General features: G+C 34.9%; 1 protein-coding gene across 1 annotated transcript in view; it reads right to left on the reverse strand.

Moving 5' to 3' along the window:
- LOC106669071 (netrin receptor UNC5B) overlaps positions 1-13,988 on the reverse strand; it is a 122,873-nt gene that overhangs the window by 65,184 nt on the left and 43,701 nt on the right. The window contains exons 3-4 of the mRNA XM_024224831.1: positions 9,637-9,801; positions 7,857-7,901 (exon numbers count right to left, since the gene is read on the reverse strand). Coding sequence (XP_024080599.1) covers positions 7,857-7,884 — 28 coding nt within the window. The 5' untranslated portion in view covers positions 7,885-7,901; positions 9,637-9,801. The remainder of the gene's footprint in view (positions 1-7,856; positions 7,902-9,636; positions 9,802-13,988) is intronic.

Raw genomic sequence — 13,988 nt, forward strand, 5'->3', positions numbered from 1 at the left:
CCCGTTAGATCGACCAATGTTAACTAGCCGATTCTTAGAAGTCTACGTTATCATTTTTCTCGTTCTAACAGGACCCAACAGAGTTAACAGGGTTAACACAAAGATCGTGAATACCCCTATTGTTAACAAAAATGATCTAACCTCCAAAGGTGATATTCATATTTTCACTGACGGGAGTAAAATAAATGGCAAAGTTGATTGTGTATTTGTTGAGATGGTAGGATACAAAGTTGGCCACAGTGTGATCCATTAAGAAAATTATTCTAGTTTCAGTTCCTACAATCAGTTTAAAAAAATCTAATTGTATATATTGATAAAATTGGTAAAATATAAAACAAGTGATCTGAACATGATTAACCTGTGCTCGGCTATATAATCAGCTATTTGTGGTCTATTGTATATTAAACATTACATTATTTATAATGGGAAAAATCAATTTTTTTATTGCGATTAAAATTATGTTATTTAAAAATTATATTAAGTTTCTGTAATGTAGATAGCAAATTGTAATTATAACTTGGAGGAGAAAAAAAATCCCTTTATGGTCTTAACCTAAAGGAAAGTTCAATTAAAGCTCACGAAGGAGGCAGCCACTCAAAGGATTAGCCAACGAAATTCCTTTAAGGGGATCTCAGGGGTGACACAAATAAAAGCCCTTTGCCTTTTACACGAGGTTAAAAGTTATTGAAGGTGGGCCGACAAAGGGCGAATCTACACATCCTCAGTTCTGATTTGCACTTAATCGAATACGCATCGGAATGGGTTCCCTTTTCTGGAGCGGTATTTCATTCACGTCACCACCCTTCAAGAGCTGTATCCCGTCATGCCAGAACTGCCAAATCGCTGGGGGCCTTATAGCAATAAAGGAACAATTAAATTTAACCACGGGCTGCTATGACTACGAGTGAATGCGTAAATGCACGAATTTTATGAAAAGATAAATCTCTAGTAATTAATTTTCAAGGAAAGTATTTTTACTGCCAGCAATTAAAGAAATAATTAGTATTATGAATGCAGTTGATGGGGGTGAATGCAATTCCTCAGTTCAAAACAATTGAAATAAAAATATTTATCAAGCATATGTAACATGCAGCTTAAAAATAATCCATTTGGTAATAATTAATAACTTTAATGGTTAGAATTAATTAATAAAATAATCTATTTATGTAATAAGTATATATTCTCATTATATGTTAGTTAATGCATGTGACTTATACTAGGTGTTCGGCTACTCGTGTTTAAAACTTTTTCTGTAGATTCTCCATTCAAAAGGGAACCAAAAGGTCCTAATTTACTATGATCCGAATTTCACCAGTTTATTCAGGAGTTAGTCTACTTTTTCTGATTTTTTAAGATTTCACGACCTTGCTTCAAATAAACTATGATAACTCGAAAACTCAAAGTTTTTGGACAAATCCGTTTAAACCATTGAAAACTACGTTAAATTTCCCATAAGAAGTGATCAACACTAAACTTGTAAACTTTCGTGAAATCTGTGTTTTGTTAGTGATAACTTTGATCAAGTTTTTTTTTCGAAGCAGAGAAACTTACTATGGTGATTCTAAACAATTATTTCCAAACCTAGAGATCAGCAAATTTCAAAAAACGACGCCATTTAATATTCTTTTTAGTGGTGTAATTTTTTTTTAAATTACTTTTCAAAGTTGAAGAAATTGACGAAGGAAAAGAAAAAACCTTGCTTAAAGGATTCGTACCTTACCAAATGTTTTTTCATTCCCTGCATTAATTTCTTCATCTTTTAAAAAAGAAATTACACCACCAAAAAGGATAATAAATGGAGTAGGTTTTTCGCCTCTAGGTGTGGAAATACTAGTTTAGAATCACCATAGTAAGTTTTTCAACTTTACATATTTTTTCAACATTCTCACTAACAAAACGATTATTTCAGGAACTTTTACAAGTTTAGTATTGATCACATTTTATTGGAAATTTAACGTAGTTTTCAGTGGTATCAACGGATTTGTCCAAACCCTCTTAGTTCTGGAGTTATTATTGATATTTTAAAGTAAAAGTAATTAAAAAAGAAATTACACCACTAAAAAAATATTAAATGTAGTACGTTTTTTCAAATTTGCTGGTCTCTAGGTTTGGAAATAGTAGTTTAGGATCGCCATAGTAAGTTTATCTAAAATTTTTTTTTCAAAAATCTCGCTACTAAAACGCCTATTTTACGAACGTTTACAAGTTTAGTATTGATTACATCTTATGGGAAATTTAACGTAGTTTTTAATGGTACCAACGGATTTGTCCAAAACCTTTGAGTTTTGGAGTTACCATTGTTTATTTGAAGCAAGGTCATGAAATTTGAAAAAATGAGACAAAGTGGAATAACTACGAAACTGTTGAGATTCGGAACATAGATAATTAGGACTTTTTGGTTCATTTTTGAATGTAGTATCTACTGGCTAAGTTTGCAACACGAGTAACCGAACACCGTGTATATGTTTTGTATTTAAGCACAGAATCATCTGAAAACAGGAAAACCTAAGAAATTTATCTCTATTTATTGGATTGGATTGGATATTAATGAAAAGGTCATATTTTGAATGATTTATTTTTAAAAGTCAATATTTTGTTAAAGTACGACATATTTAACGTCATAATTTCTATACTTAATTATATTTGATATAAAAGCCAAATGTATGTAAAGTTTCAGGTTCTTATTATCTTATAACAGACAGGCTTCTGGATGTATGTAATATCTAGTTCACGTAATGTATGATTGTGATGGATGATAAACCATTGCAGTACCTCATTAATGACCATCTCTAAGTGCAAAATTATTTGTATTTAAATATTGTAAAAAATTATTCAGAAATCGTGAGATGTAGGTTTCAGAAAAATATTTGCGTTATCGTGCCAACGTTTCGATCTTTATTGAGATCATCTTCAGGGCCTGGGAATTACAAACATTGTTTAAATTTCAGAAATACATGTAGGATGTGGAAAAAAGTGAATTTGTACAATGCAAAAAGATATATTTTTTATATTCAATCAAAGTGTTCTACTCACTTAAAGTGTTTGTTTTCTGCGTAAGTGTGCTAGTCTTGTGTGTCGTGTTGAGAGTGCCAGTGAGATATTGCTGTTTTATGTTTATAAACTGGCACTCTCAACACAACACGCAAGAATGGCACACTTACGCACGCAGAAAACAAACACTTTGAGTGAGTAGAAACACTTTGATTGAATATAAAAAATATATTTTTTTGCATTGTATAAATTCACTTTTTTCCATATCCCACATGTATTTGTTAAATTAAAATAATGTTTGTAAATCCCAGGCCCTGAATATGATCTCAATAAAGATCGAAACTTTGGCACGATAAAGAAAATATTTTTCTGAACCCTACATCACACCAGACTGCATCTCAAGATTTCAGAATAATTATGGAATAACGGTCGGTTTACGGTGAAAATACTTTTTTCATTAACTTTCAAGCAGTTTACAAGGAAAGATTGTTAGGATGACGGAAAGGATGTGTGTAATTATAACCTAATGAAATATATTCCTGCTGCGCTAACCCAATTTGCTCCCTTGGAATTTCCCGGGAATTTAGAGGGTGGCGAGGATTGGGAAAATAGTTTCAGAAGATAGTTTCCGAGTTGTACGGAGGAACAAAGGAAGAAGAGGAGTCTCTTGATGTATTGGAGGAGGAGGAACAGCCTCCTAAACAATGACTAACTGGGAAACAGTCCTCCCATGGGACGGTGAACAATGCCGCCCGCCGACGAACTGAGGTTCCAGTAATTTGATATGGGAATAGCTGGAGATTACCCAGCTTTGTGTTTCTGCCGTGCCGCCTCCCGTGAAACAATTGTCTTTCTCCAGGACGACTTGAAATAGATCCGTGTAATGTTTACACCTTGGATCCTTTTCACACACCTTCGGATGTATAAAGGGTGAAGCCTTAATTAAATTTATGCCCGCACGGTTTTGAATGCCACTTCACGATTTGTCCTTTGTTCCAATCCCCCACGACCGCAAGAGCCATTTGTTTTTCAAGGAGGCAAGCAGAGTCTCCCGATGGAAAATGTTAATAGCTCGTAAATTTATTTCTCTTTGTAGCCACTGAAATTGTAGCCGAAAGCTATACAAATTATATTTCATAAATAAAAGTATTTAGTAGGTTTTGTTTACAATTAAGTTAATCACAATTCGTTAAAAACTTCACGACCTAGATGAAAAAATAAACCAAACGGTTTTTAGCACACTCACAAAAGTCCTTCAATAATCACAGTTACAATACATTAATTCAAAAAAATAATTTTACAAGTCCATTACTCATGAATTAAAACCTGGTATCACTTGGTTTAAAGTGGCTTTAATTCGACACTAATTGGCTTGTAAAATTATTTTGTTGAATTAATTTATTGTAATTGAATTTTTTTAAATTAAATTAGAAAATTTACCCGAAGATGACTATAGATTAGTCGAAACCGGTCCGGAGAAAATCTATTGATTATTGGTTTGTTATTATTGATTTAATCCTAATCCTAGCACGGGATAATAATCATTGGCACCCTGCACCATCAGATTTCTACAAACCGTTTAAAAATCATCTTGGAAGAATAATCAACATAGCTTTAAAACAATTTATAATATATTCTTTCGTTTTTCCTCTCTCCTCTTCAAATTCTCTCTCTCTCTCTCTCTCTCTCTCTCTCTCTCTCTCTCTCTCTCTCTCTCTCTCTCACTCTCTCTCTCTCTCTCTCTCTCTCTCTCTATCTATCTATCTATCTATCTATCTATCTATCCTCTCTCTATCTATCTATCTATCTCTCATGTGTGGAGTTTGGTGACCGTTAGTTAATGATTACCTGAAGGTCTTGAGATGCGGTTTGGTGAGTCGTAGGTTTTAGAAAAACATTTTCTTTACCATGCCAACGTTTCGATCTTTATTGAGATCATATTCAGGGCCTAGGATTTAAAAACATTGTTTAAATTATACAAATACATGTAGGATGTGAAAAAATGAATTTAGATGATGGTAGGAATTTTAGACACAATCAAAGTATTTGTTTTCTGTATAGATGTGTCATTATAGTGTGTCGTGTTGAGAGTGCTAGTGAGATGATGTTTTATGTTTATTAGGTGTATTATGAAGGGGTGAATAATGACACATCTAAAAAGGAAACAAACACTTTGAGTGAGTACAAATACTTTGATTGTGTCTAACATTTCCAACATTGTATTAATACTTTTTTTTCACATTCTACGTGTGGTTTTAAGACTATTGTGATACATGGAGTCCATATACAAGGACTTACTAAAGTGGTACGGGCTATTATTGTATTGTTTTGCTTTACATCGGTACAAGGCTACTGGTTTGGCGATATTCATAATACCTATCATCACATTATTCTTTCCATGAATCGACAGAGCTTGAAATACTGCACACCTGTAGATTTTAACTCCAATACAGAAATGTCCAGTAAGACCGTGAATGCCCCCTTCTTTTCTTATCATGTTAAACGTTAAGGTTTCTGCAATGCTGCGCGTGGCGATTGGTAGAACCAAAACTAAAGCTATAGAAGCTTTAATGCACTTAAATCCGTATTTGAGAATAAAACTACGTGTAAACAAGAAACAGCTGTTAAATTCATGGCTGCCATGCTGGTTACCTAATCCCTAACGGATAGCAAAGTGGCTATATTATCGACCTAACCTCTAACATTGACCATGGTCTGTTAGATCGAGCAATGTTAACCAGCCGATTCTAACAAGTCTACGTCATCATTTTTGTCGATCTAACAGCACCTAACGGAGTTAACAGGGTTACCACAAAGATCGTGAATACCGCTATTGTTAATATTCTACCTTCAAGTCTTCACTTTAATCTAGTTAAAACAGATCAACAATAACTCATGAAACTAGTTATAATCTCAACAGATTTCTACTTAAAATCCACTGCTTTACCGAAATCAAACATTTTAACGATTTTTCCTCAATTTTATAAAATTGTTCATATCACTTTTTAGTTTTTTAACTGAAACAACTGTTACAAATTTGCGTACAGCCACTTTGGACGTCATGTTTCAATTAGCCAATAATTGTTTATCACTTTTTGTTCACCCCGTTAACAAAAACAGATTTTACCCGCTTTTGGACAACAAAAAGTCAAACTTGAGAACGCGGCTTATGTATCTTTCGAGCCATTTCAAGCATCCAAGTAAACCTTAAGCTTGCGTTTTTATGAGTTCTATGGGAATCAATATCAAACGCTTTTAGTAATTCACTAGTTTTCGTGGTCCACTTGACCAATTAATCTTTTAATTAATTAAGGTTTTTTAAGTCTTTAATAAAAAAAGTCAGTGTAACGAGCGGGATTCGAGTCCACGACCTTCGGCTAGATACGCCGATACTCTACCACTTGAGCTATGGCGACCTCGATCCATTCGGACACTAACTTTCCATCTCAACCTCAGCTTTCGAATGTTCCCTCGTTTTTGAGTAATGCTGCTTTTAGTAATGTTTTGTTATTGTGTTAAAACTGTTTATTTAAGATATTCGCGAATGCTAGGCTCGCCCGGTGTGGACATTTTTAGTCACGATCGTTCGTTCGGTACATCAAAGGTTTTTTGTTGTTTGCCCTCGTTCTACACAATTCCAAACAATCGACCGCATCTCAATATAACTACAAATATCATCCCTGGATAATATTGCTGAATATTTTCAACTCTCATTTTGGGAGACCTTATGAGTTCTTTATTTTGTACAAATCGATTTAGCAAGTTTATCCACTAATTTTTAATAATAATTAAATAAATAAATGGTTTACAGAATTTACTCCTTGAGCGACGTTGAAAGCACAATGAATGAACTGAATGCTACACTTAGTTTTGAAAGAGCTCGGAAAGTTCAGAAACTTCTATCTTTTAAAAAGACACTCACTCCACCATTTATTATTTCTATACATTTGCTATTCAAAGCAGGAATGGATTAATAATTCTACCTTACTTAAAATCAGCCAGCAAATAAGAACTCTTAAATGTTTATTATAAATTAAGACTTTCATGCTCAAAAATCAACAAATCATTCTCGTTCAATTCCCATTGTTTGGAATTTAACCTAACCCAAAATTCGTTCTTCTTAAATTCGAAAGGTAGGTTGAGATTTGGAAGTTGTCCGAGTGGATCGACGTCACGATAGCTCAATTGGTAGAGCAGCGCCGTAAGTAGCGGTAGGTCGTGTGTTCGAATCCCGCTCGTGCCACTTGCTTTTTAATTGTTTAATTAACTGAAAGAAGTTATTTGGTCAATCGGACCACGAAATAGAAGGGCTAACTACGAGGGCTCGGGTTTTATTGTTTTAGAGAGAGAGAGAGAGAGAGAGAGAGAGAGAGAGAGAATGTGTGTCTGAGGGAGAGAGACTTACCTTTACCTACGAAAAATATAAAAAATATTTATATAAAAATATCCAAATACAAACTGGTTAAAAGCTCTAAACATAAATATAAACGGATAAAACATATATTATTCAGGCCGTTCTCCTTTAAAATAAAGAAAAGTGCACTTAAAACATTTTGCATTCTACAATAATATTCCCCCTTCCAGTTAAAGCCGATTTAGTGCGGGTAATGCGAGTTAAAAAGTTACCCGCTTGAAACTTAGGGTTGTCGATCGGGGGAGGGTTTTTGCACATTTGGAGAAACACCACTTGTGGAAATCATTAAAGACAGCTTTCCTAATCATTAAAACTTGAATAGTTTGCAAGATTCATGTTCCAATAAAATAGAAGGAGCCTTGTTTCCAGTTTACTTTTTTGTGTAATAATATTAGAATCGTTTTTGAAATAGTATAGGATATAATCGATTATAATTTCTGAATCTTCTTACCTTCCTCGGTGAGATGGGAACCGTCCATCCCGTCTTCTTTTATGACTGGAACATAACAAAATTTGATTAATCGCCATTCGCCGTAGGGTGACCAGACAGGTAATGACAGTTTACAAGTATATTGTCACAAAGCAATAAATCAACCAACAAGGCTACCGATATGCAATGGTAATCGTAGTGACAAGGGATAATTCACGGACAATGGGGAAGGCTGATTTAAGGGGACGGCGCTAACCCCCACGTTTGACAAATGGCACTCGGACTATTGCAGATATCCCTGAGGACTCGGAATAAAATGTACGTAAAAACGGTATATTACGGATGGAAGTCAGGACCAGGCACAGTTTAGCGAGAGAAGGGTGCTTTATACCTCCGGGGGTCGCACTACTAATCGTATAATGCGAGAACTTCTCACTTCAAGGGTAAAAACAATATTGGAAATTATTTCTGCAATGTTGCCTCTTTGAGTGAATAAGTTTGACATTCTTTTACTTTTCTAGGTCAGGAGTTGATGGGAAAATAGTTTGATTATTATTAAGGGCCTTTTTATATAATTCACAAGTTTCATGAAATCTATTACCATCAAAAAAATATAGAAAGATATTAGTACTCGACAGTCTTATAACAGGATTAATTAGGTTTTTAAATAGGATTATTATTAGTATTATATTTATATTGCAAAGAAAACAATGCAAAGAAAAGATACAAAGAGTATTCACGATGTTGTAACATGTTAACTCGAATAGAGAAATGTCCAATACGATCCTGAACGCCCCCTTCTTTTCTCAGCGTGTTAAACGTTAATTTCAGGTCAGAAATTAACAAAAGAAATATATTTAATAAGAAAAATACGTGTAAATAAAAAACAGCTGTTAATTTCATGGCTGCCATGTTAGTTACCTACGCCCTAACGGCTAGGAATGTGACTACATTTTCGACCTAACCCCAAACATGGCCTTGGTCCGTTAAATCGAGCAATGTTAACCAGCCGATTTTTACAATCTACTTCATCATTTTTCTCGATCTAGCAGGACCTAACAGACTTAACATGGTTAACACAAAGATTGTGACAACAACGAACAAAAATGATGTAACCTTGACAGTTAATATTCATATTTTCACTGACGGGAGTAAAATAAATGGCAAAGTTGGTTGTGTATTTGTTGAGATGGTTTAGACAGAAAGTTGTCAATAGTGTTATCCATTGGGAAAATTATATTCGTTTCAGTACCTACAATCAGTTTTTTAAAAATCTAATTGTATACGTTTATAAAATTTGCAAAATATAAAACAATTGATTTTTATAGGAACAGCACCGGTCAGAAATTAACAAAATAAATATACTGGTATGATTTATTTAATGCGTACTCAAGAATAAAAATACGTGTAAACAAAAAACAACTTAAATTCATGGCTGCCATGTTGGTTACCTATGCCCTAACGGATTGTAATGTGACTAAATTTTCGACGTAACATTTAACATTGGCCTTGGTCTGTTAGATCGAGCAATGTTAACTAGCCGATTGATACAAGTCTACGTCATCATTTTCCTCGATCTAATTGGACTTAACAGAGTTAACATGGTTAACACAAAGATTGTATTGGTAAATTTTTTTTAAACTATAGAAGTCATCTTACGAAATCTATGTGACAGATCGTTTAAGCAGTTTTTCAAGAGAATAATCGAGTTTTAGTACAAGCTTGGTAAAGAATAGAGCCGAATAGATTTAGGAAAAGGAAATATATCACAGATAAAACATATAAATAAAAATGCCCTTACGCCCGCAAAGTCCTCCAGTGCAGTTGGTGCTGACGGTATCTTTTCCGAAGCAGAATTTCCCTCCATTCGACGGTGACGGATTAGTGCATGAGCGTCTTCTGTGCTGCTTGCAGTCAGGGCCGCACGCTGACCAACCGGACCAGCCTGACCATCTTCCATCAACGGCTGGAAAGAAAAAAGGAAAATCGTTAAGCCATTATCAGTGAGATAGCAGGATGCGAAGTTCAACAGGGTTAGAATTCAATTAGCCAAGGGTTTATGTATAAATTCATGCCCAACTCGTCCACAAAATAAGATCTACCACAGAAAATGTATTCGTTAAAAAAACAAAAATACTTCTACCAGTCCCCATTTTTTATTTAGAAAGTTTTGTTATGTTCGAATAAATATTTGTCAGGTGTCGATAGTAGGCACTCTGAAATGATCCAGTATCTATCAGTCAACACGTGTGCACCAACTGACAGACTAACAATCACCACATTAACTTTAAAGGTGTGTTTGTTACAACTTTAATTAATCGTGTGTGTGTGTGTATATATATAAAATTTTGAGATTGCTCCATGTGGTATGTGGGTGATTAACAAGTTATTTGGTCACTCTCGATCTTTTTGGTATGCCTTTCCTCGATGTCTTTACCAGACAGAAACTTTCAGCATTTTGCACTGTAGTACATGTATAAAAGTTATAGCTCGAAAAATTTCGAGATGTCATCCCCATCCTACATATAAAACCGAAAATTCTACGTTTTTCTTTCTTACGTTCACGCCTTTCGTACTGACACTCTTAAATGTATTCTGCTGTTTTTTGTAACTAGCTAATCACGCGTTGTTCTGGTTGTCAAACAAAAGAACAAGAAGAAACAACAACAAGAAACAGATAAACAACGTTTTCTCCCATGGTTCAAAACCACAACATTGTTCACCAACCAACTCGAAGCAAATATGGTCACATTTGCTCTCCCAAAGTACCCCATAATCCTAGGGGCGGATTTAAAACCCCTTTCAGTCTTAAAAATACAGTAGAATCCCGCTAGATCGAACGAATTGGGAAAGAGCACGGTCGGATTAGCTAAAATTCGGATTAGTCCAAAAACTTCAATTTGAGAACGAAGCGCTTCTGTTCATATTAAACTGCTTGTTTTCTATTTCGTTCTAACGGACGGATTTCTGCTTCTCGCCAACTTCATTTTTAATAATACCCAGAACTGATTATGGCAACGAGCGAAACTAACCTGCGAGCCCAAAAAGTTCAGATACAAACGCCTTGCAGACTTAAGTTTTTGGTTGGAAGTGCAGCGAAAAATCTACAGAACATTTTGGAATGGGGAATGCCACTAGTCAATCAAAATATTCAAATTTCTTTCTGCCGGCCGAAATATTTTCAGATTAAACGGACTTTAGGGTAAGTAAGACTCAATCGTCAGTTCCATTCTTCAGACGAGACTCTCTCATCCCAGAGTACTCGATGTTCGTCGGGGTGAAGACCATTCTGTGAAATACTAGAATTTATATAATTGGGATTCATACAAACACAGACTCCGTTAGCCCAGGGGTTCTGAATCATCCCTATACATGCCCCATGCCAAGTGGTACGAATTGCCGACGCAAACCCGAAGTCCAATTTTCCGTAAGATTGTATTACCCCCGTGCATATCTGCCCGATGATATGTAATGCTACCCTACTCTACGTTCTGCGATCCCCACGGTCTACATTGTCGTCGGGTAGCATCGAGTACAGTCGAAGACAAAAGAACCGGATACTTGTATTTTTATTGAAACTACATGTATTATTGTCGTTATATTAATTACAATATATTTATTTTAATATAAACCAAATTAACCGAGATCAAAAATTCATTAGTTTTTATTTAAAAAATTTTTTTTTAACGGTTTGGTAAAAAAATTGTTCAAAACACCGGAATACCAATTTTTGATATAATGAATTTAACTTACAATTTATTAGACGGGTTTGCTCATAAAATTTAACTGACAATTTATTTCATGGTTTTGATCATAAAATTACACCATTTTCGTCGAGTAGCGTCAGTCACATTTTCTCACTGGTCACTCATATTTTTTGTAGTTTATTTCAAACTAAGTATATGTAATTTTGTCGTTATATAAATTACAACATTTCAATTTAATTAACCAAATTAAACGAAATCAAAATTTCATAAGTTTTTAAAAATTATTTAATTTTAATGATTAGGAAGAGTGAGTAGAAATACTTTGATTGAATATAAAAAAATATATTTTGCATTGTATAAATTCACTTTTTTTCCACATCCTACATGTATTTGTTAAATGTAAACAATGTTTGGAAATCCCCGGCCCTGAAGATGATCTCAATAAAGATAGAAACGTTGGCACGATGAATAAAATATTTTTCTGAAACCTACGTCACAACAGACCGCATCTCACGATTTCTCAATAATTAGGAAGAAAATTTATCGAAAGACCGGAATAACTTTAATTAAGACAATTAAATTTAACTAACAATTTATAACATGGTTGTGCTCATAAAATTTAACTAACAATTTATTACATGATTTTGCTCAAAATAAAGCAACAACAAGAACTCTTAAGAACAAAAGAGGTGTTGCGATTGTGACACTGATTTGTGATACACGCTGTGTGACTGTACGTGGCGTTCGCTTGACGTAGCATAGATGTGCACACCCTACCAAAACGTGACAAGGCGTCGGGTAGCATCGGGTGGCGTCGCATAGCGTTGCATCGGGCAAGTGTGTTCCCCGCTTTAGTCTTCCTATCCTTCGGTATATTATTTTCGCCATTGTGTGTCATCTAACATAAAGTATCTGGAGTCGTTGAGGCACAAAAACCTATCTGATCTCCAACCAAGCGCCTGAATTTTCCGTAACGAGGCAAACAAACTAACAGTAAGTGCTTTTGCTTACTTATTCAATTTTCTTCAATCACAATATTAAATAATAAATCAAAATTTTAAGATTAAATAATAAACTTTTCAAACTCTTTACTGGGATGAAATTTTGATATTTGTGAGGTAAGTGAAACTGCATATTGTATTTCATTATTATTACACCAAAAAATAAACGTAATGATATTTATTGCATGAAGAATTATTACTTCCATAATATCTTGCGCAAAGCGAAGATGAATTGTTTTTCCACAAGTTTTCAAGCTATTTCAACCCCTTTGTTTGCTTCTAATATGTAAAATCCTGACTATTTGAACGCATTTCACGATTGAAGGATTCCGTTTGTAATGTAAACTCTACGTAAAGCTGAGCCAAGCCTCATCCCCCTCGGGGCATATTAGTGAAATGTAGACGACGGCAAGTTCGGCCTTAAGTCAAGTATCGATTGATAGCACACGTGTGCACGCCTGGGCGAGAGAGCGATCTGTTTTAATTAACGGTGATGTTTGCGGTTGAGGGTCCGTGTCAATAGAACAGGGCCCATCTTCTCCTCGGAAACGGCATTAGTACATGTCTCCGAGAGGCAAATGAGACGGACTTGAGGCTTGACCCCGGCCCATCCTGCTGCATAGACATGAACTCTATCCCTCTGTTCAAATATCCTTCAACAAACATCTCCCGTCGTACAAACAAACCTCTTCCCGGTATATACTCCATACTACATTTTCACTTCTCTTACCTGCATTCCATCTATCGAATCCAACATATATCTTCAAATAACACTAACAAATAATAGGTTGGATCCTACGGGTTCCACAGAATCTCAATAAATTTAATGCTTTTCTTTTACGAAAATAAAAACGGGAAAATTCAATGCGAAAAACTTTTACAGACGAGTTTAACATCGCCCTCTGTTAAAGCGTTCATTCCGAAAAGGGCGAAGACATAAAATCGCCCCTGGTAATCAATCTGGCACGGCATAATACAATAGAAGGACGATACCTCTTAAAAGTCGAAATTACATGTTTACAACTCAACTGAAGACTTTACACTCCCCCTGTGTAACTCGTAAAACCCAATTTTATATGTTGGAAACCAAAACACTTTCTTTCTAATTGGAGTTGTAATACCCTAACGATCGCTTCAAAAAGAGTGGGCCATAAAACATCTCACGACTATCATACATATTGAAAATATACATATAGTAATACTTTTTTATTATTTACTATAGAATTTTGCGTTAATCATCACCCTGTTTCACAAAAACGTAATAACACACAAATAATATAGCAATGTGGTAAAGATATGGTGGCAACGTCGACTGGGCCGTCCGAGAAGGATTAGAGCGTCAAGATTGGTCCCCTCGGAGAAGTTAACCGTTGAAGAACGATCATCCCAACCAGGCTTAGAATTGGCCATACGCGGTTGACAGTTACTTTTGGACCAAAATCTAA

The sequence above is a fragment of the Cimex lectularius genome, unplaced genomic scaffold (assembly GCF_000648675.2).
Source record: "Cimex lectularius strain Harlan isolate CLEC.00 unplaced genomic scaffold, Clec_2.1 scaffold53, whole genome shotgun sequence".
Taxonomy (NCBI): domain Eukaryota; kingdom Metazoa; phylum Arthropoda; class Insecta; order Hemiptera; family Cimicidae; genus Cimex; species Cimex lectularius.